We start from the raw sequence: 21,824 nt of genomic DNA, 5'->3' as shown, positions 1-21,824 counted from the left end.
AATTATACTTCTAAAACATTGATTACTTTAATTTAGACAGAAAGTTCTAATTTTCTCTTAAATAAGGGATCCGGATCCGAAAAACTGCAAGAAACCATATTTGGATTCGGATCCAAACAAATTTTTTTGATTCGTTGCAGCCCTTAACAATAGTTCTATATTATTTGTATAATTATTTTAAAAGTAGTTCTGTCAATAAATAGCAATCAGAAAATACCCTGATCGAAAAATACCAATAGTATAAAACCAAAGTTTATACGATCTTTGTTATACTATTGATGTTCATCTGGTAATAGTATAAAGTATGCAAGTATTTTGTATGACAAGTTTGAGTTTATGGAAACAGAGTTGCCCATGGGGATTCTACTACACCCCACTTCATATGGGGGTATACTGACAACGTCCAATTGCATTGGATAAACATAACACATCCCTTACCTGTTTCTTTCCAGGAATTTACTCCTTTTTGATTCTGAATCATCATTTGAGTCTGCACCGTCCACCTCTCTACAATACAAAAACAGTCAAAGTCTTGTTTTAAAAGAACTGTAAGAAGGAGCACTCTGCACATGGTTCCCTTTTATTTGTTTTGTTTTTTAATATAAGTTTTCAGGTTCTTTATAAGATTGGAATTTGGATGAAATTAATGAAATGAATAAATTTTCAAGGATTGTCTACTTGAATAATTATTTCAATAAACACATAATATCTGCACCACACATTTCTACTTACCATAAGAAGTTAACAATTTGCAACGATAGCCATAATGAAAAATGCCATGCCCCTAGGGGACTTGTTTTTCATTAGACCGGCACAATTTTTGAAGTCATGAAGAAAATACTTTCAAACTTAGCCCAGATAACATTAGAACATATGTTCTGAGAACATTTCAGGAAGATTGGGCCCAAAAATGTGACTTCTACAATGTTATAAAGAATCACTAAAGCCATTACCTGAAAAATGCCCAGGCCCTTGGGGCCAAGTTTCCTGCAACAATTTTTCAACTAGGCCAAGATATCATAAACAGATGACTTAAGCAGGTTTTGCACTGTTTTTTTACCGTTCAAATTTAGGTCCAGAAGGGGGACCCATTCCCAATGGAAAAAAGTGTATAATTTTCCCAAATGGGACTTAAAAAATCCCAAATGAAGGCTTCCAAAAAATATTTTTTTGTTTAATTAGTCTTAACATGCCATTCATCTCCAAATCCAGCTATATAAGTTGAACCTTTGTAAATACAACATAGAAATCACTTTTCTTATCAATTACAAAATATTTGTAAGCAGGAGGTCAACAATATTAATTTCTCAATTTTAGTCAAAAGGGCGCGATATATACCATTCAAAAGGGATCCATCCCCATTTCCAATATGGTGAAAAAAATCACTTGTTTTCTGATGATTGGAATAAAAATGTAATTTATAGAGCGTCCATTTTTAAGTTCATCGACATTTAAATAATTTGCGAACTCAGCTGATGTATCATACGAACACAATGCTCTAAGCAAATTTAATAATGATTGGGCAAAACATGAGACTTCAATAGTGTTCAGAGGATTTTTGCTGAATTTGACAAAGTGACCGTGTCAGCTAATTATGAACTCAGCCGAGATATCTTTGGAAAAAATGTTCTGTACAGCTTTTCTATTAAGATTAGGCAATAAATATTGCCTCTAAAATGTTAACAAGGTAAATGCTGAAGATGCACAAGGCAATACACACAACAAGACAAAAGGTGATACCAAATGCTCAATTTAACCAATTGCATGCTGGGAAATTTTTCATCTGCTAAAATGTCGTCTGCTGAATTTCTAAAATTAGTATTTTCTTGGATTTTTTTCAAAGAATACTATCAGCATATCAAACAGTTTGGATCCTGATGAGATGCCACGTTTTGTGGCGTCTCATCTGGATCCAAACTGTTTGCAAAGGCCTTCAAAATTCGGTTCCCGCACTGAAAGGGTTAAGTACAGCAAAGAGCATGTTGTGCTCTGATGAGCAAAAAGTAACAGCTTTTTCTAGATAAGTTATTGCTATGACCTATGTCAATGCGTATTAACACTTTGTTTTACAATATACATTGGGTACAAATGTCAATGTCATTATAAATCATTGTTTAGTTTATAATTATTAAATGCCATATTATCATAATCAATATATAAATATATTGATAAGTTTTGTGCATATTATTAATTCATTCATCATATTATGATATTACCTTTGTCATAAATTACATTTAACACTCAAGTACCGGTATTTTGCAGTATTTTCTCTTTTCTGCCATCTTGAATGTTTATTTTTATTATATGACGTCATTCATTGAAATTGTGCTAAATCATATGTCATTCATTGAATCATGCGTATGACGTCATCTTACTATGAGTATAAATAGGGCCAAACTTCTGTTTGGCTACAGTTCCGTTTTGGCCCTCATTGTGGAAAGGAATGGATAACGAGGTTAGATGACTAGATTTATCTTTTAGGATTAGATGATGAATAACATCAGATATGAAACTTGAGAAATGATTTTTATGTAGAGTGGTGGCATCTAATGCCGAACGTGCATCTAATACCGAACACTTTACATATATCGCTATTATTAAGCTGCTTTAAATGTTATAACACCGATGACGTCATATTTTGTGACGTAATTATCTTTCTTTTCTCTTTGACCTCTACAGCGAGTACACAAGTAAGTTTTTAACGAATTTTATGACATTGATTAAATATCGCTGTTTCGTTGTCAGTTTTTTACGGCGATCTTAGTTTTGACGCTCCATGTTCATAAGAGTATATTGTGTGTTTTTGCTTATATTTATTTGATTTTTTTAAAACAATGACATCACATGTTATTTTGAGGAATGTTAGGAGGGTAAATAGCATTCGATAAGGTATATTGTTGAAGTTATAAAGGTGTTCGGTAATACAATCACTCAAAATGGTTTGGGAATCTATTACCGAATTTTTGTTTTGAATGATGTTAGTTTTGAAAATAAAGCTATTTTAACGCAATTTAACTCAATAAATATAGATTTAAACACATAAGATCTATGTTATATACGATCCATATTAAAGTATATTAAAAAAATCTAGCACACATAATTTTTTAAACCTTAAATAGTTTTAGAAATAACGCGAATTATTTTTGAAATTACAGACATGAGTCGGCAAATTGGTGCAAAGAAACGTCAAAAGTATGATACTGACACCCTAGATAAGGTTGTAGAATTGGTAAAAAGTAAAAGCATCACCTTGAATCATGCAGCTGCTGAGTATGGCATACCAAAAACTACGATACATGACCATCTGAAAGGTAAGTATAACAATCATTCTTGTGGGGTGAAGCCTGTTCTCTCTCTAACAGAGGAAAAACGTATCGTGCAGTGGGCTGTCGGTATGTCTCGCATTGGCTACGGACGCACCCGTCAAGAGCTTGCTTCAACAGTAAAGAAGATTCTTGATGCAGACGGTCGTCCTAATCCGTTTAAGGACAACAGGCCTGGAAAACAATGGCTCAAGGGTTTTTTCAAACGCAATCCCGAATTAAGCCTGCGAACTACAATCCAAATAGGGAAGGAACGCGCCCTTGCCACACGAGAAAAGGTAATGAAATGGTTCACGGACTTCCGTAACTACATTGAGGTTGAACTTGGTGACAGTGACCTCCTTAAAGACCCATCCAGGATCTATAATGCGGACGAGAGCGGGTTTGCCCTATGTACCAAGGGAAACCAGGTAATTGGTTGCCGCGGAGCACCGGTAGTCTACCATTTCGCAAACAGCGACAAGTCACAGCTTACAGTCATGGCAGCTGTAAGCGCAACAGCACACTATATACCGCCAATGATTATTTATCCTGGTCAGCGATTCACGTACAACCCCCTCGAAGGATTTGAAGATGCAGCATTTGGAAGATCTGAAAACGGCTGGATTGACTCCGAGGTGTTTGTGACGTAGCTGAAGGACGTATTTGTACCCTCGATTAATAAAAGGCAAGTAAAGAAGCCAGTGCTCCTCCTTCTTGACGGTCACAAGACCCATGTCACCATGCAAGCGTCTGACATCTGCAGATCCAACGGAATAGAACTGTATTGTCTACTTGAACATGCTTCCCATGTCATCCATGGAATGGCAGCTTGAAAATATCGGTGATGTCGTTACAAAGCGCACATTTGCCTCTGTGTTTCGCAAGGCTTGGGACCGCAGTACAACCGTGGATGTTGCCGTCAATGGCTTTAAGGAAGCCGGACTATTTCCTTTCAACCCCGACGTTGTATTACGTTCTGTTAAACTGGACCCAAGCAACATTTACACTAGCGCTGAGGACACTGTAACAGAAATGGGTGCAGCTCAACCCCCGGCTTCGCCAGATGCCGGCACTTCAGACTTACCGCACATTTCTGCTAATGCAGTTCAACCCTCAGTTTCTTCTGATCGCGGCAACGCAGACATACCGAATAGTTCTGATGAAATGATCCAAGGGGCACCATGTGAACCAAGAGAATCGACAACCGAGTCTCGCTCAAACGTAAACCCCGCATCGCAATCACCGATGAGCAAAATATTAGTCATACCAAAAGTACAAGAAACAAAGAAAAACAAAGCGAAACATACACCGCTACCCAAAGCTGTAACTGGGGCTAAGTTTCGTGAAATTCTTGAACAGAAACGTTTAGATAAGGAGGCCGAGGAAAAGGCCAAAATGGAGCGCCAGGCAGATCGGGAACGGAAACGCAAAGAGCGTGAAGAGGCGAAAGAAAAGAAGAAAGCTGAGCAAGATGAAAAGCGAAGAGAGAAGATCAACGTCGCACGAGAGAAAAAACGAAAGAGGTTGGAAATGCGAGCACGAATTCTTCAGGCCATTGAGGAGTCTTCTGATGACGAAGGCATTAAGGTAGCAGACGGTCACTGCTATGCTTGTGAGCTTTTATATGATGTGTACATTGAGTGCACAATGTGCTATCGAAGGTTTCATATGGAATGTGTCGAAGATGACTACCTGGATGATGTGCCTTTCGAGTGCAAATACTGTTGAGTCTTTATCTTCGGCGTTTGATAAAAAACTTGATGTTTTGTTAATACAATTACTGTTTCATGATAAGAAATGTTGTATTAATCACCAATGAATTACTATTTTATGATAAGAAATGTTGTATTAATCACCAATAAATTACTTTTTTATGATACGAAATGTTGTATTAATCACCAATGAATAAACATATTACGAAAATAGATCTTATTTCAGGTGGGAGATGTTATTTTTTTTTAAACTGTGAAATGTTCGGTAATAGAATCATCTAAATTCGGTAATAGATGCCGTGTTCGGTAATACAATGCAAAACTCATAGATTTCCAACGTTTATTACGGATGTATCATTGCATTTCAAAAGACCTACCTAAAAGCAAAATAAAGTATATACTTAAATTACTATAATAGAATTAAAGTTTTCTTGCGCTGTGTCATCTAATACCGAACATTGTAATTTTTGGCTTAAGTGTTCGGTAATAGGTGCCACCACTCTAAATAAAAACGATATGTATTTTATGCAGTCTTTTATTTTCTTTACTCAGTAGGATAATTTGTGATGTTGGCACTGTCTGACGGCCACCAGACGGACCGGCATTACATTATTTTTGTACTGAAACATTTTTTACTTATGATTGGGCATGTCCTAGGTTACCTTCCACTGTAGTCTTCAGGCGAGGTGACATTACTCGAGGACGAGACGGTGTCTACTGAGGTGTTAGGCTCAATCTTCAGCACGAGCGTGGACAGCAGATTGTTACCAGCCCGCGCAATGTGGGTTGGAGTCGTCTGTTGCTTAATGGCCGCTTTCAAACGCTAATATCAAGTAAAAAGGAGCTATCATTCATGCGAGTTTCTTCAAACTTAAAAACTGGAAATCTGAGCTACCAGGCCTCTGTTATTGGAAATTTTCCTTCTATAGACTAATATTTTGAAGTTTTTACTGAAAAACACATCATGAGCATTTCAGACTTGGAAAAAAGTGTAAATACTGGTATTATAATTATACATTTCAATCACATAGCATGTACCCAAAATCCCTCTTCTAATTATTTAATATGGACCATGCTTTGTGAAAAGGGGGTTAAATGCATGTGTCTAAAGTGTCATCACAGATTAGCCAGTGTTGTCAGCACAGGCTTATCAGGGACGACACTTTGCGCTTTTATGGTATTTTTTTCGTTTACAGAAAGTCTCTTCTTTGCAAAAATCCAGTTTAGGCGGAAAGTGTCGTCCCTGATTGGCATGTACGCACATGCATTAAACCACCTTTTCACACAGCACGGCCCACATTTATCCTATTACCAGATGAAAATCGATAGTAAAACAACGATCGTATAAACTTTACCTTTATACTATCACTATTTTTAGACCTTGGTTTTCTGATCTCTATCTTAAGAACACTATAATGCTATATGTTTCAATGTGACGTCATAGCAAATGATGACGTTGAAGTAAACAAACACTTCGGAGTCAACTTGGAAAACCAGTGCTGTTTCTTTGAATTTTAAAGTATTTTTACTCTTTTTGAACGATAAACGACCACAAAATAATAGGATAAATAGAATATTATGTGAGTTTTGGATAAAGATCAAGTTTATCATGCTCGGCACGAACCTTGTTAGCGCTCGGCAAGCCTCGAGCTACATCGGTTCTAAGCCTCGCATGACAAACTTGATCTTTATCCAAAACTCACATAATATTCTCTATATATTTCCAAACACAAGAATTTGACATTTTAAACACACTCCTAAAAAATCAACGTAAATTAATGTTAGTAATTGACAAGAAATAAAAGTTGATATCATTTGTAAACAAGAGCTGTCACCATAGGATGACTTATGCCCCCTATGAACGCTTGAAAGAAGTTATGAGCTTTTTTCGAAACCTAAACGCAGATTTCAAAACCTAAACGCAGACCCTAAGTTCAAGGTCAAGGTCACAGGGGTAAAAATTTGTGTGTGTATGGAAAGGCCTTGTCCATATACACATGCATATCAAATATGAAGCTTATATCTCAAGGGACATAAAAGATATGAGCATTTTTCGAAACCTAAACGCAAAGTGTGACGGACAGACAGACGGACAGTGCGATCACTATATGCCCTCCCCAGCCAAGATAATAGGTTTTATTTTGTAATATTGTCAGAAATTTAAACTAATGGCATGTTTAATTTTGTGCATTAGTAAATACGAAATCTGTTACCAACCTCTTTAGTGTATGACTGGCTGCCTGAGAATGTTGTCCCAGAGGACCCAGCAGTCTGATAGGAAGAGCTGACAGATGCCACAGGGGCCATGTTCTGCATGGACGAAACCACCGAGCTGGTGGGGAGGACCATAACTTGATGCTGGGATCCCAGATTTGGTAAGATCTGCGCCCCAGTGCGACAATGTTGCAGACTAAAGCCTACGGGGCTAGCTGCAACAGTGGGAGTGGTTGGTAAAGTGATGTACACACTGCCACCGTTGGACGTTGACGACATACCTGCATTTGGTAAAATTGGAAATTTTGCAGCTTGGGTGTTTCCATTGGTTACAATCTGTGGACCGATGTTAGATGCTGCAGCGGCCATCACTGGATTGGACTGGTGCAGAATCATCGGCGTATTCTGTGACTGGGCGGTGAGGTACTGTAGTGGTTGGGATGAGGCAATGTTGGACACTGGTATCTGCACGGGAATAGTCTGGCCATTAGGGAGCTGCATGAGGACTACTATCATCTGGGGGCTGGACTGAACTGCCTGCGCAGGCTGAGTGGCCAGTCTGGAATACAGGAACATGCTAATGATAGCTACATGGGTACTAAAATTTCTGAAAATATTTTAAAATTAAGCGGTTTTGTGTATATTTATAAATGGAGTGGACATCAAAATGACAGATTTCCTTAGAAAAGTAAAGAGAATTAACAAGTTCAAATTATTTAGATGAGAGCCAACATACTTGCATACCATCGTTTAACTGCCAAAACAACAATAATTTGGAGTTTGAATGCATTCTTACATTATCTGTTTACTATTTTTGCAAATGAATCCAGAGAGTTGTAATAAATGTGAGTTATACTCTAGCAGAGCTCTTTCTGCTAAGTTAAAAGAAGAAGGATTCTGGAAATAGTGGTTCACTGAAACAAGATCCTGTGTTCATTGACCGCAGATGCCCAAGAAGGAGCCCACATCAGTATTGATTCATTGGTCCATTTGAATAATTTTAAGTCTCAAAGGTAAGTCCATTTCAAGGACAAAAGGAAGTCATTAAATGTGAGTTTACATAATGTTGAATGAAAGTATCAAAGCTTTTAAGTAATTTATATTGATATTGAGCAAAGGTCAATTTGGATTACCCAAAAAATTTGACCTCAATCAGTGTAGGCATAAACCCTTTCAGTGCGGGAACCGAATTTAGAAGGCCTTTGCAAACAGTTTGGATCCAGATGAGACGCCACGGAACGTGGCGTCTCATAAGGATCCAAACTGTTTGCTATTTTGATAGTTTTCTTTGAAAAAAATCGAAGAAAAATGCTAATTTTAGAAATTCAGCAGACAACATTTTAGCAGACAACAAATTTCCCAGCATGCAAAGGGTTAAGTAGGTGAATGTAAAGGTCAAAATGAGGTAAATGTGATGTTGGTGTGTTAAAAATGGTCACGGATAGCATCCAATAACTAGCATGCAAGTATCAAAGATTTGTAGCAAGATGTATTGATTTCAACCCTTTCCATATCAGATACGTATTTTGACACATTTGTAGTACCTTACAAAGATCAATTTAAGCAAAGACCTTTCTTCTTAGATTCAAGTTTTTAAAGCTTCATTTCCAACCCTAAGATTCTGGTGAGCAGCAAACATCATAAAACCTGAACATACTGTGAGTTACTAGCAGGCTGTTCTGGTTTTATGCTGTTTGCACATAGCCATTATCACTTTACTTCTGAGTTGGAAAGCTTTAAAAAAACAATGTCATTTTGGGTTAACCTTAATTAAGACCTTCTAAATTCCTAAAACAAAAAAAGTCAATGTCAAGGTCGAAATGAGGTCAAGGTGACGTGGTCATATTGATTGGTTTCAGAAACACCATCTATGCAAATTTTATGCAAAGTTTTGTAACAAGCAGTACTGTATTTTATATTAAAAGAGTCATTTAGGGTTAACCACTAATTAGGACCGTCTGACATTTTTTCTCATCGAAAAGTAGGTCAAGGTCAAGACCAAACAAGATATGTGTCCTTCAGAAACACTATGTCCCCTTTTTCGCCGCTTTGAAGCTATATATTTGACCTTTGACCTTGAAGGATGACCTTGACTTTTCACCACTCAAAATGTGCAGCTCCATGAGATACACATGCATGCCAAATATCAAGTTGCTATCTTCAATATTGCAAAAGTTATTGCAAATGTTAAAAGTGGCGCAAACAAACAAACACACAAACAAACCAACAGACAGGGCAAAAACAATATGTCCCCCACTATAGTGGTGGGGGACATAAAAAGGTCAGGAGATGTGGGAGTGTTGATAAAGTTCAAAGGCATAATCGATAATCCAAGTATAAGGGGTATGGAGGAAGCATTTTTAATGTTATGTGAATTATGTCATTTGGACTAATCTCATAAGGACAGAAAGAGGAATGAACAGAGGGTCCAACCAATAGGTAAATGCCTCTAAGCATCAGTAGACGCAAAGAGCATACAAAGTGGCTTACACATCTTCCTTCATATAATATGACATTTTTTACGTTTCAATTTACAGGCTTGAGAAAAGTACTTGGTTTCACAAACTTATGCAGACAACCTAACTGACCGACATATACAGAGAAATTCTTCTATACGCACCCTCCTTGGGTATAATTAGAACTATTATGCTCTTATTATGCTGCACCTAAGTTAGCGGTATCAGGTTAGCGATTTACATTCACAATGCTTATTGCTCTAAAATTAAACCTGTAAAATTTAAAGGAACGACAAAAATTCTATATTCAAGTTTCAAATATTAACAAGTACCATATCTTATACACAAATCTACTCACTGTGATATCCCAGAGTTAGACACAACAGCTACTGAGACACTACTGGAAACTGCTGAAGAAACCTTCACTTCCTGTTTACGAATTTTAGATGGAACTGGTCGAGCATGAGCGTCCGTTTTAACAATGCTTGACGTCGAAGAAACAACAGAGGCCATCAAGATCTCGGCCATGGATTCGGCTGATATGGGAACACTTTCAGGGTCACTCCCAGTCTCCAGGGATTGGCTTGTCTTTGTTTGGTTATTCTTGTTGCTAGGCGACTCAATGGTGGAGGTGGAGCCAACAATGGAGTCCTCCTCATCTGACGTCGTGGAGACAGCTTGACTGAAGCTCTGAAATGAACCATGGTTATTTGGCCTTATTCTTGTTTAACCCTTTACCACTTAGATACGTATGTTGACGTATTTGTAGTGCCTTAGACAATTAAATTTTAATTAAAGACCTTTCTTATTAGATTCAAGTTTTAAAGGCTTCATTTCCAAACCTTAGATACTGATGAGCAGCAAACAGTATAAAACCTGAACAGACTGCGAGTTACTCACAGGCTGTTCTGGCTTTATGCTGTTTCACATAGCAATTTTCACTTTGCATCTGTGTGGGAAAGGGTTATTCCTTTCCTGCTCATATATGTATTTTGACGCGTATGAAGTCCGTTAAAAAATCTGATTAAATTAAGATATTTCTTAATAGATTAAAGTTTCAAAAGCTTCATTTCCAACACTAAGATAATGATAAGCAGCAATCAGCATTGAATCTAAACTGGTTCTGGTCTTATGCTGGTTGCATATAGTGGGTAGTCATTTTTGAATGTGGTTTTCTGCGTGAAAAAGGGTCAAACCCCCTCAAATGAAAAGAATGACTTGCAGCATTTGAGTCAAGACCCATAACAGTTTTCTGTTTTTCTACTAAAAAAATTTGCCATATGATTAAACAAACAAAAAAGGAGGACCGTTAAATGATGTTATGGGCTAAATATTACCGTACATATCTAGCGCTTGGTGTTTAAGAAAAGAATTTAAAGTTATTTCAATTAACAAGTATACATGTATGTAACAGTATGTATATTATGTGAGCCCTGGGGTCTTGCCTCTTTGGACTCCAGGGCATGATTTGAACAAACTTAGTAGGAAGCCATTTGTCGTTGTTTGAATAAAACCGTAATGGACCGCCAGTCACACAATCCACATTGAACTGACATAAATTCCATAAGTTAAGCACTAGCATTTTTGTACAGGGTGGACTATAAACATGTAAGAAAATCATTAAATAAACTAATCTTAACCAATTCATTAAACAATTTTACGGATATAAAGTCTGATAACCCCAAAATGAAGACATATTTTGAAAAAAAAAATTCATCCACTAGACTTTCAGGTTGCCTGTCAGGTTAATACCGTTCTCAAAAACTTCTTTCTCTTTTTCGGCACAATGGAAGAGATGGTGATATCTGGAGGTTTAGGAGGCTTAACTGCATCTTGGGTGTTGTCGTCCGTGTCGTTGTCACCAATCAAGATCTTCGGCACTGAGAGCTTAGGTGTATCTAGGTCACCAGATTCTGTGTGACTCATACTCTACGAAGGGAGAGAGATATCATATAGCCATCACTTAGTAGAAAACCTGACCATATGTGTCTTGTTCTGAGAAAACTGGGCTGAATTCATGTGCGTAAAGTGTCGTCCCAGATAAGCCTGTGCAGTCCGCACAGGCTAATCAGGGACGACACTTTACGCTTTAATGGTGTTTTTAGTTTCAAGGAATCTGTGCGGACTGCACAGGCTATTCTGGGACGACACTTTACGCACATGAATTTAGCCCAGTTTTCTCAGAACAAGACACATATTTTATTATCACTTAACCCTTTACCACTTAGATATGTATTTTGACGCATTTGTAGTCCCTCAGAAATTTAAATTTAGTTCAAGACCTTTTTAACTAGATTTCAAATTTTAAAGGCTTCATTTCAAACCCATAGATACTGATGAGCAGCAAACAGCATAAAACCTGAAAAGACTGCAAGTTACTTGCAGGCTGTTCTGGTTATATGCTGTTTGCACATAGCCATTTTCACTTTGCTTCTTATGAGGGAAAGGGTTTAACTGTCTGATTAAGAAAGCGGACAAGTTAAATTCTGCTCTTTTTTGTGACATTCAAGGGCCTTAATTATTTCATGAGTGCTTCAAGAGACCTAGCTGGTTATCCAACTTGTCAGAGATATTATGCCCATAAACATTACTACAAAATTTTTAACGATGATATCATTTAAACTGTTTGAGTTATTGAATGGACATCTGTCTGCTCGCCACAACCCACCCTACACAGGGCAGAGTTTTTTTATCTGATGTTGGGAAAAGGGCCTGGCCTTTTTGAGGAGGACAAAATCGTGCGAAGCGCCGGATTTGGGGGGGGAAATAAGGAAAGTCTTAAACAAATAATTTAACATATTTTACTGTTTTTAAAACAAATTCAGGGCAACATATAATTAAATCATGCAATGTCCGTACCCTTGCAAGATTGGCATTGTCCCCATGATCCCCCATTGCCTTCTTGAAGGAGTCCTCAAAGGGATTCTTATGCACCAGGTCTTGGAACAGACCTATCTCCTCACAGCTCTTCAAGAACTTGGTTGGCGTAGGGGTCTGGTCTGCAATGGTGAATACGTAAGACATAGTAACAAGAACATTATTTTAGTGTTATTTATACAGATCAAGCTGATATCGGTGGCAAAACCTACGTCTTACATTCTTAATTTAAGTGTTTAAAAAATAATTGAATGTCAATATTTTTTGCTAATATTATCAACTGTGTTCCTTTCCAAATTCATACTATTGTGAATAAATGTGTCAAGACAAATAGCAATTTGAAAATATACTACTCTCATCTGATAAATTGTATTTTGATGTTATTGTTGTCACCAGAGTAAAGGATCAACAAGGTTTATACACGGGCTGGACAGAATAAAAACACACTGTTAACTCTTTCAGTGCGGGAACCGAATTTTAAAGGCCTTTGCAGTTTGGATCCAGATGAGATGCCACAAACTGTTTGCTATTCTGATAGTATTCTTTGAAAAAAATCAAAGAAAATGCTAATTTTAGAAATTCAGCAGACGACATTTAAGCAGACGACAAATTTCCCAGCATGCAAAGGGTTAAGTTCATTATTTTAGCAAATATCTCAAGTTATTAAAATATGTGATCCTGAACCCTGTTTACTTACCAGTGAAAAGGTCCCTGATACAGTTTGAAAGATTCACTGGGATATGATAGTTGGCAGGTTTTTTTTCCCACTTTTTGGGAAGATAGCCCATGGCTTTGTAATTGGGAATTTTATCGGCATTTTCATGAAATTGGGAAAATAAATTCATTAGCCTTTTTATTCCATATGAAAAGTCCACTGATTAGCCTTAGGGATATACTAGATTTGCTATAACTCTTTATATTTATTCAAATTAAAAGAACAAAATCATGTTATACTTTGTTAGATGTAATTGAATTAATATTGAGATAAAATACGCATTAGACACTTTCTTAAAAAAAAAAATAAAAAAAAATTAAATTGGGATTTTTTTTCCACATTTTGTGAAAAAAGTATACTTTTTGGGATTGGGAACATTGCCGAATTTCGGCTATAAAATTGGGCCAAAAAAAACCCTGGTTGGTATGTGTTGTTACTTACCTGTGAAGAGGCCCCAAATAATACTGGGTGAGAGGCACCCAAGGATGAAGCTGAGAGCCAAACATAGGTCATGCTTTCGCATCTTGGTATGTGTTGTTACTTACCTGTGAACAGGACTCCAATTCTGAGTGATAGGAACCCTGACATAGGATAGTTTGTATGTGTTTTTTTACTTACCTGTGAAAAGGCCCCCAAAACTGGGTGATATGCCCCCCGGGGTGAGGCAGAGGGCCAAACAAAGGTCATGCTTCTTCATGTGTACTGACAGGTGGTCCTCATTGGTGAATCGCTGAATGCATGAAGAAAATAGGATTACCAGTACTGGTTATAGTTTAAAACAATAATGCTTAAACCAATACAAACATAAAGTCATTAATAAACCAATGGAAAAGTGTAATTTCTTAGAAAACAATGTGCCTGAGTTTTATTGCTTTAAGTTAAATCCCACCACATCTTCACGAGGTCACTCTGAAGGGAAATGAAAGTTTGAATCATCGATTTATCTTTATGAACAAAGAATTCAGTTTGACATGTCATTGATAATTTTTCAAGTTATACATTCATGTTTGCATACAAAAGTTTTGTGTGCAGGAACACATGAAAGAATTCCATACCTGCTACATGTAAGTACCCGACAAGCTATACCAAATCTTAAAAGAGCACCGCCTAGCGGGTGCAGACCGCTCATCTATTTTTCTTTTGAAAGGTGAAGGGACCTATCTTAATACTTCAATCAAAAAGGAGGGAGGGCAGGGGTTGGAGAGGGATGTATAGTGTGGGGGTGTGGTCATTTATTACATTTATTACATTATCTTCCAAAAATAAGGAAAAAAATGAAAAATTTTGGGGAGGGATTCTTGGGTTGGTTGGACGATCTTTAAAAAAATATTTTTGTTTTTTTAACTACCTTTCAAAATCAAAAATTGGGGGGGGGGGTCTGGGGGTCAGGGGGGGGGGAGTGGGGGGGTATAGTGTGAGGGTGTGGTCATTTATTAGATGATCTTTCAAAAATGGGAAAAAAGCGGGGATGGTTTGGGTGGAGTCTATTATGGTATGTCAGGTAAGTGTTGTTTTGTCAAAGTATGAATCAATTCTGATCATAAATAAAAAAAGTTATGGCAATTTTAGCAAAATTTAATAATTTGACATTGAGTGAAGGTAATTCAAAGGTCAAGGTCAAATTCAACTTGCCAGGTACAGTACCCTCATGATAGTATGACAGTATTTGAAGTTTGAAAGCAATAGCCTTAATACCTTAGAAGTAAAGTGAATCTATACACAAAAAATTACCAAATATTCAAAGTTACTAAGTAAAAAAGGGCCATAATTCCGTCAAAATGCCAACCAGAGTTATGCAACTTGTCCTGTACAGTCCCCTTATGATAGTAAGCGAGTGTTCCAAGTCTGAAAGCAATAGCTATGATACTTTAGGAGTTAAGTGGACCAAAACACGAAACTTAACGAAATTTTCAATTTTCTAAGTATAAAGGGGCCAGAATTCTGTCAAAATGCCAGTCAGAATTACATAACTTTGCCTGCACAGTCCCTTTATGATACATGTAGTTAGTAAGTGCTGCAAGTATGAAAGCAATAGCTTTAAATTTTCTATTTTCTAAGTATAAAAAGGGCACATAATTCTGTCAAAATGCCAACAAGTTATCTAACTTTGCCTGCCCAGTCCCCACATGATGGTAAGTAAGTGTACCAAGTTTAAATGCAATAGCTTTGATACTTTATGAGAAAAGGTGACCTAAACACAAAACTTAAACCGGACACAGATGCTGACGCTCAGGTCCACGATGACAATAGCTCATATTCTTTTTCCAAAAAATAGATGACCTAAAAAGCAAACAAGACGATTTTGGTGCTTTTCTTAAAAAAATCCTCTAGTGTAATGATACTGTGTTAGTGTGGTATTGGGTATATTACATGTATATCTCAAGTGGTTCAGAAATGTGAACCACACACCAAGTCTTGTTTTCAAACTGTCATGAAACTGTATTACTTTTTAGGATCAGCTATTTGGATTATTGCTTCTCGCAACTGCACCATAAATCTGGACCTATATGGTTTCAATTCATGAATGACAGCTTACAGAAATAAATTGAATTATATAAGAATGTGAATCAGTTTTTATTTTAGTTTAAACCTATTTATTTTAGCTCGATTGCGTCGAAATCCTTAGGCTTATATAAACGCTCTCGAGTCCGTTTCCTGGGCCTAGAACCAGTACTTGGTGTCTTTGGGGGAAATCTAAAGAACGTTCCCACGGTGGGGATCGAACCCGTGACCTCCCGGTCGCAAGGCGGACACCATATCCATTACACCACGGCGACCTTCAGTTTTCAGTTTTTATTTTCTGTTTCAAAGTAAACAGTGAAGAATATGCAATATTGTATTGTCTTGGCTGCCATAGCTGAAAGTGTAATAGCGTATGTACCATTCCGCAGCCTCTCTCATTGCACACAAATGGCAGCTCATCATCAGACTTCTCAGACATCTAAAAAAACAAATATTTTGTACAAAAGAACATATTATACATATACCAGTAATAATATCCGTATAATGAGAATTGTCAAAATACATTACTTTCAACATTACACACCTTAAGAATTGTCAAAATACATTACTTTCAACATAACACACCTTAATAACTCTTAAGTTTTTGGACACTTCAAGTTTTCAGATAACCCATTTTTTAGCCAAAATAATTATTTTTCGTGACTACTAATTTTCAGACATGCGCTTTTTCATTTACTATTAATAATGGATTAAGGTCATAAAACCTGCGAGACGCCTGCCTGAGGGCAATTGGACCAAAACATTTGCGTAATTGGGTAAATAACCATGTATGCAGTTAGAAAACAATCGCTTCACCCAACAGCATTTTAAATGATATCTTCCTATTAAGGAAGCAGTATGCTAAATGTTTTCACTTTTTTGTTCTGTATGATTTCAGGCAAGAGTTAGCAAAGCTCTGAAGTTGTTGTTTGTTTTTTTTAATGTAGAAAAACTATTATGCATTGTGTTATTGATTTTATTTCAATATAATTATAATTTTCAGACATTTAATTTTGTCTCTACATTTTCGGACACCTGTAATATTTTTATATTTACTGTATCTAAAAAAAAAAAAAAAAAAAATATTCCTAAGTGTCGGAAAACTTAGAGTACCGTAAATTTGCGGCCATAAGTCGACCTAAAAACGCTCCCAAAATTGACTTTAAAAGTCAACTCGACTTATGGATGAGGTACTAAATAAAAATAAAAAATAAACATATTTCTGTGCCTTTTTTTAAAAGTAATAAATCTCCAAAGCGGAAGAATAATGACTGTTTACGGTAAGGCCGACTCGTCTTTTACTTAAATGTCCGCCGATAATAAAATACTCATGTTTACATTGGTTTTTAATGCAATAATCTTCGTAATAAGTCCAAATAAAAACATGTAAAAATAACTTCGAAAATATTAAACATTTGTGAAATACTGTAAAGTGGCGAAAAATAAAAATAGCAATTTGTCTATCGATACATCGTCCGTTGTCTTCTAAGAACAATAGAAAATCGACTGCTGACACTTGTACCCATTTAAAGTTAATCCGTGTAATTACAAACTGTCAACAGGTGCAGATGTCTTTATGCCACCAATTATCGCTTCTCGGCCTTTTGACTAAGATCAAAGTGTAAAGTGTAGTGTTGGCATCCTTTCGATCATTTGTCTATAATTGCGTAACGCCTAAAATAGTTATCCGTTAATGATATGCACAACGGTTCTGCTGCAAACTACTTCTGACCAATCAAAAATAATTACTCGATTGTTGGATACGCCTTTAACCAATCGCTATTGTTCAACTTCACATTGTATATTTTTTGATTGGATGAAGGTGTGGTTTCGTTGATTTATTCACAACTGTCCCACAATTAATGCATAATCGTTTCGTAAATATATAGATCTTATCTGAGTGAAGATTTCATTCATTGTTTGATTATAATAATATTACGCACTCACCCTGGATTATTAAAAAGTGTAATTGGACATATAAAATACACAATTACTTTCGATTATCTGCTAAGTATTATTAGAAAAGACGTTTTTCCAGTATGCAGAAAATATTCCTCGGGTATCTCGTGATTTACGAATATGTAACAGTCGAATAGCGAGCGATGCGAGTGTTGGTAAATTCACGTGTTTCACGCATAATGGCGAAAGCGTTGTTGATTATTTGTGAGCAAGTTACAATTATTTTGACCATATAATGAATTTCTGCGTTCAAGATTTTACCGAATTTTCACATCAATAGCACTAACATTTGAATACAAAAATATATGCTCATAATATAAACGCTGAAAGTTATTACGTTAAATGGGATAATAATTTTGATTTGTGAAGTATATATTAAGTTCGAAATAATGAATGATATGTTATTATGATTTTGAACAATAAAATATATTTTTCGTGATAATAAATAATTGAAACGTTGAATGTTTCATTTTAAATATATTTTTATTATTAATATCCCAAAAAATGTCAACTGCCGGTACAAAAGCCCTCAGAACCATGACTAAAACGTCACTTAAACATGTCCGAGATATTGAAGAAATTTACCCCCCGACTTATGGCAGAGTCAAGGCAAAAAACCAAGTTTTTCTAGCCACATTATACCCCTCGACATATGGCCGAGGTAGACTTATGGCCGCGAATGTACGGTAATTACGGAAGCTGTTTTGAGTTTATGCACCTTAGCTGTTGTTTACAAACAAACATTTGCCAACAACTAGCTAAATCTGCAAGAAAACATCTCTCTCTGCCAAATATAAATCAATTCTTGGTAATTTTTTGTCCAAAATGAGAGAGAACATTATTTGAAGCCCAAGTCTACTAATACATGTGTAATCATTCTTGAAATTAAATTTCCAACTCAACTGCTTCACTTTTTCAATTTGTTTGGGTATGTCTGCCTTCAGGTGCTTGGGTCTGACATTATTATTATTGTTAAACTTCTTTGGGTTGCAAACCACTTATTTTTATTACTTAGACACTTACATGTATTTTTCAAATTATTGTTCTGGTCAGACTCTGATCAATATTTGACTTTGTCGAGTTTAATATAAAAAAAACAAGAGATGTGTTTGTCAGAAACACGATGCCCCATATTGCACCGCTTTGAAGCCATATATTTGACCTTTGACCTTAAAGGATGACCTTGACCTTTCACCACTCAAAATATTCAGCTCCATGAGTTACACATGCATGACAAATATCAAGATGCTATCTTCAATAATGCAAAAGTTATTGCAAAACTTTAACCAAGGTTAAAGTTTTGGGACACACACAATGAATAAATGAATGACAGACAGACAGACAGACCAAAAACAATATGCCCCCGATCTTTCAATCCGGGGGCATAAAAAAGGAACTGTTTTAGAAAATTACCGAGATATTATTTTTTATGTTTGTCTTAAATCTAAATGGTTAAAAATGATATCAACTTAATTGATTACAGCGTTTGATGCTGTGTCAGATCTTGCTATGTTCATGTTTTATTTAAGTTTAGCAGAGACGTAGATAACAGTTATCTATGACTCTGATTTTAGTACTAGCAATATCTATCATATTAACTGTGGAAATTCCAGATGTGATTATAGATAAGAATAACGAAGATAGTGTTCACGCTGGGTATGCGGATACTTTGATAACAGATGGCACTTCAATACCAGATAACAACAAAAGCCATGCGCGAGAGGTAAGTAAATCAGGTTTTTTTAGAGTTATATGATAAAGATTAGTTTTTTAGACAAGGCGCATGTTAATTTATATGTTATTAATAACTGTTAGAATATATTATTCCCATTATTATAAAACCATTGAAATATAATGTCTACAATGAGAAATTAGTTAATTACTTGTAATACAATAAGACATTTAAAAAAAAAATATTTTTTTTAAAGGCAGGGGGGGCCCTAGGAAGGGCAGGGCGGAGGTTAAAGAGGGCAGGGCGGGCGCCCTCAAATTTAGGCCTAGCTGGAGCACTGCGGAAGAATGGTAGATTTTTCCCCAAAAGATAGAAAATTCGGTTGGAAAACAGCATCAACTGGATGAACAGTAAAAATTTCAACAATATAAAACTACTTAGAAATATTGCAAGAAATTGTTTGATATTCCAGCATGTAGAGTAATCACTGTGCTTCTAATACTGAAATTTTGATAGTATTCAATGAAATATAAACGAAGAAAGAGCATGTATTAATAGGTGGTATTCATGAAATTGCGGCTACTATGATTCCAGATATAGGGCTATTCGGATAACAGAGACTTTCAACAAATTGGGCACTCTGATAACTGAGTTTTATCTTCTACCTGAAATGCAATTATGTATATTATGGCTATTTTTACCAAACATTTTGAAGTACGAATCAATTTGCATTGTCAAGCCAAACACATTGGGAATCTATGCATAACGTTATTACATACACATGTAAAATATAACCAATGGCGTTGTTCGTTTTCAAAAATCTTATTTCTATTAATTTATAAAATTAATATTATACGTGCAAATTTAAAAAAAAGAATGAAATGCTTATTTTTGAAGTAATATATTTCAGGTGACGACCGAAAATAATTGTGTCAATAATAAACTTGTTTCCAAGTGGTAAATTGAGATTAAGAGAATTGAAAATACAACGGATGATCATGTGTATCAACACCACTGTGTTCAATTGAACTTATAGCACGACTCTAGATAAGGGGAGCAAGGGATCTTACAGCGGCCAATACACCTCATAAAATCCTTTGTCATTGGTGCTCATTAGAATCGCATCATGAAGATGATACTAATGTGTAGCCAAAAAATTTAAAAGATACTGGAAAACTCCCTTTATATTGAGCTCTACTTATAGGAAGCACTTCCCTTTCCCATTTATTATCATATGCCAAAGGGATAAGAACATGTTTCGGTATTTCTTTTTTAATTTAAGTCAGTATATACATTTTTATTTATTGCCAGCTTACTATGGAAGTGTTCCACAGGGAATTCTGCATTTCTGATTCACTAAATAGAGTGTGTTATATCTGGTAAGAAGTGTCGAGTTATCTGGAATCAAAGTGCCATTGTCTTTGAGATGATCGGTAAAAGAAGTGTCCGTGAAAACTTGGCATCCGACTCTTAAAACATTTTAATTTCCTCAAATACGTTATTCAACTAAAATTTAACATGTTGTAACATTAATGGACATATTGATCTTTTATTTCGATTAGTTGGCACATTCTTGATTTATTTCAAAGTATTTTTATTTTGTTGAAATACGTACTGATCATCGAATTCATGACGATTATCGATGCAATTTTATCTTTTTTTTTTATAATCCACTGTTTTTTTCACTACTTTCTTGCTCAGCAATACGAAGTACTATACCAGTAATCGACCAAACAATGTTACGTGTCTGAAAACCAAATGAACAGAGCATAAATGCAAAAAAGCTGAAGAACCCAACTCTCACGCGTGGCTTTTGTTGTTATCTGGTATCAAAGTGCCATCTGTTATCATAGTATCCGCATACCCGGCGTGGTGTTTTTGTTGTGACTTTAGTTAAAAGATATGGTTTTTCGTTGTTAAAAAAATTACGTTGATTTGCAGTAATGTACAATGTGATAGTCTTTTCAATCCAATATACATTTTTAAACACGGTGTTGATGTTGCAGTCTAAACTAATCGTGAAAAATTAAAACAGTTTGTTAGGGATACATCAGGCAATGGCATGGCACCATTAATTAGTGTAGAATAGAAATTCACACATATTTCATTTCGAACTTATTGCTGAATAATTGGAGTGATGTAAACATTGGTTAGGACCATTGGCTATCTTAAAACAACAAAATCATGAAAAGAAAGTAAAAGAACTTCTGTCGTTGATAGCTAACTGATCTAAATAAGCGGAAGTTGATAGATCTGGCTATAAATATCTAAATTATCTTTATTGGACAATTAAAAAACGGATGTATGAAAGGATAATACACATTTTAAGAGTACATAAAAACCTCGATTTGGTGACATAAACAAAAACAAAACAAAAGTCTCCTTTTCTGACAACCGGTGTAGACACAAAAT

The 21,824-nt window shown here is 35.9% G+C and overlaps 1 protein-coding gene across 1 annotated transcript in view; it reads right to left on the bottom strand.

The window, feature by feature from the left end:
• LOC127859392 (cyclic AMP-dependent transcription factor ATF-2-like) overlaps positions 1-21,821 on the bottom strand; it is a 35,228-nt gene extending 13,407 nt beyond the window's left edge. Inside the window, exons 1-9 of the mRNA XM_052396750.1 lie at positions 21,755-21,821; positions 16,161-16,220; positions 13,898-14,009; positions 12,547-12,686; positions 11,440-11,616; positions 10,046-10,377; positions 7,235-7,790; positions 5,680-5,840; positions 439-507 (exon numbers count right to left, since the gene is read on the bottom strand). Of these exons, the coding sequence (XP_052252710.1) occupies positions 439-507; positions 5,680-5,840; positions 7,235-7,790; positions 10,046-10,377; positions 11,440-11,616; positions 12,547-12,686; positions 13,898-14,009; positions 16,161-16,220 (1,607 nt within the window). The 5' untranslated portion in view covers positions 21,755-21,821. The remainder of the gene's footprint in view (positions 1-438; positions 508-5,679; positions 5,841-7,234; positions 7,791-10,045; positions 10,378-11,439; positions 11,617-12,546; positions 12,687-13,897; positions 14,010-16,160; positions 16,221-21,754) is intronic.
• Positions 21,822-21,824: the final 3 nt, after the last annotated feature.

The sequence above is a fragment of the Dreissena polymorpha genome, chromosome 15 (genome assembly GCF_020536995.1).
Source record: "Dreissena polymorpha isolate Duluth1 chromosome 15, UMN_Dpol_1.0, whole genome shotgun sequence".
NCBI classification, from domain to species: domain Eukaryota; kingdom Metazoa; phylum Mollusca; class Bivalvia; order Myida; family Dreissenidae; genus Dreissena; species Dreissena polymorpha.
The sequence above is the reverse complement of the archived record's forward strand: the minus strand, read 5'-3'. Positions and strand labels throughout refer to the sequence as shown.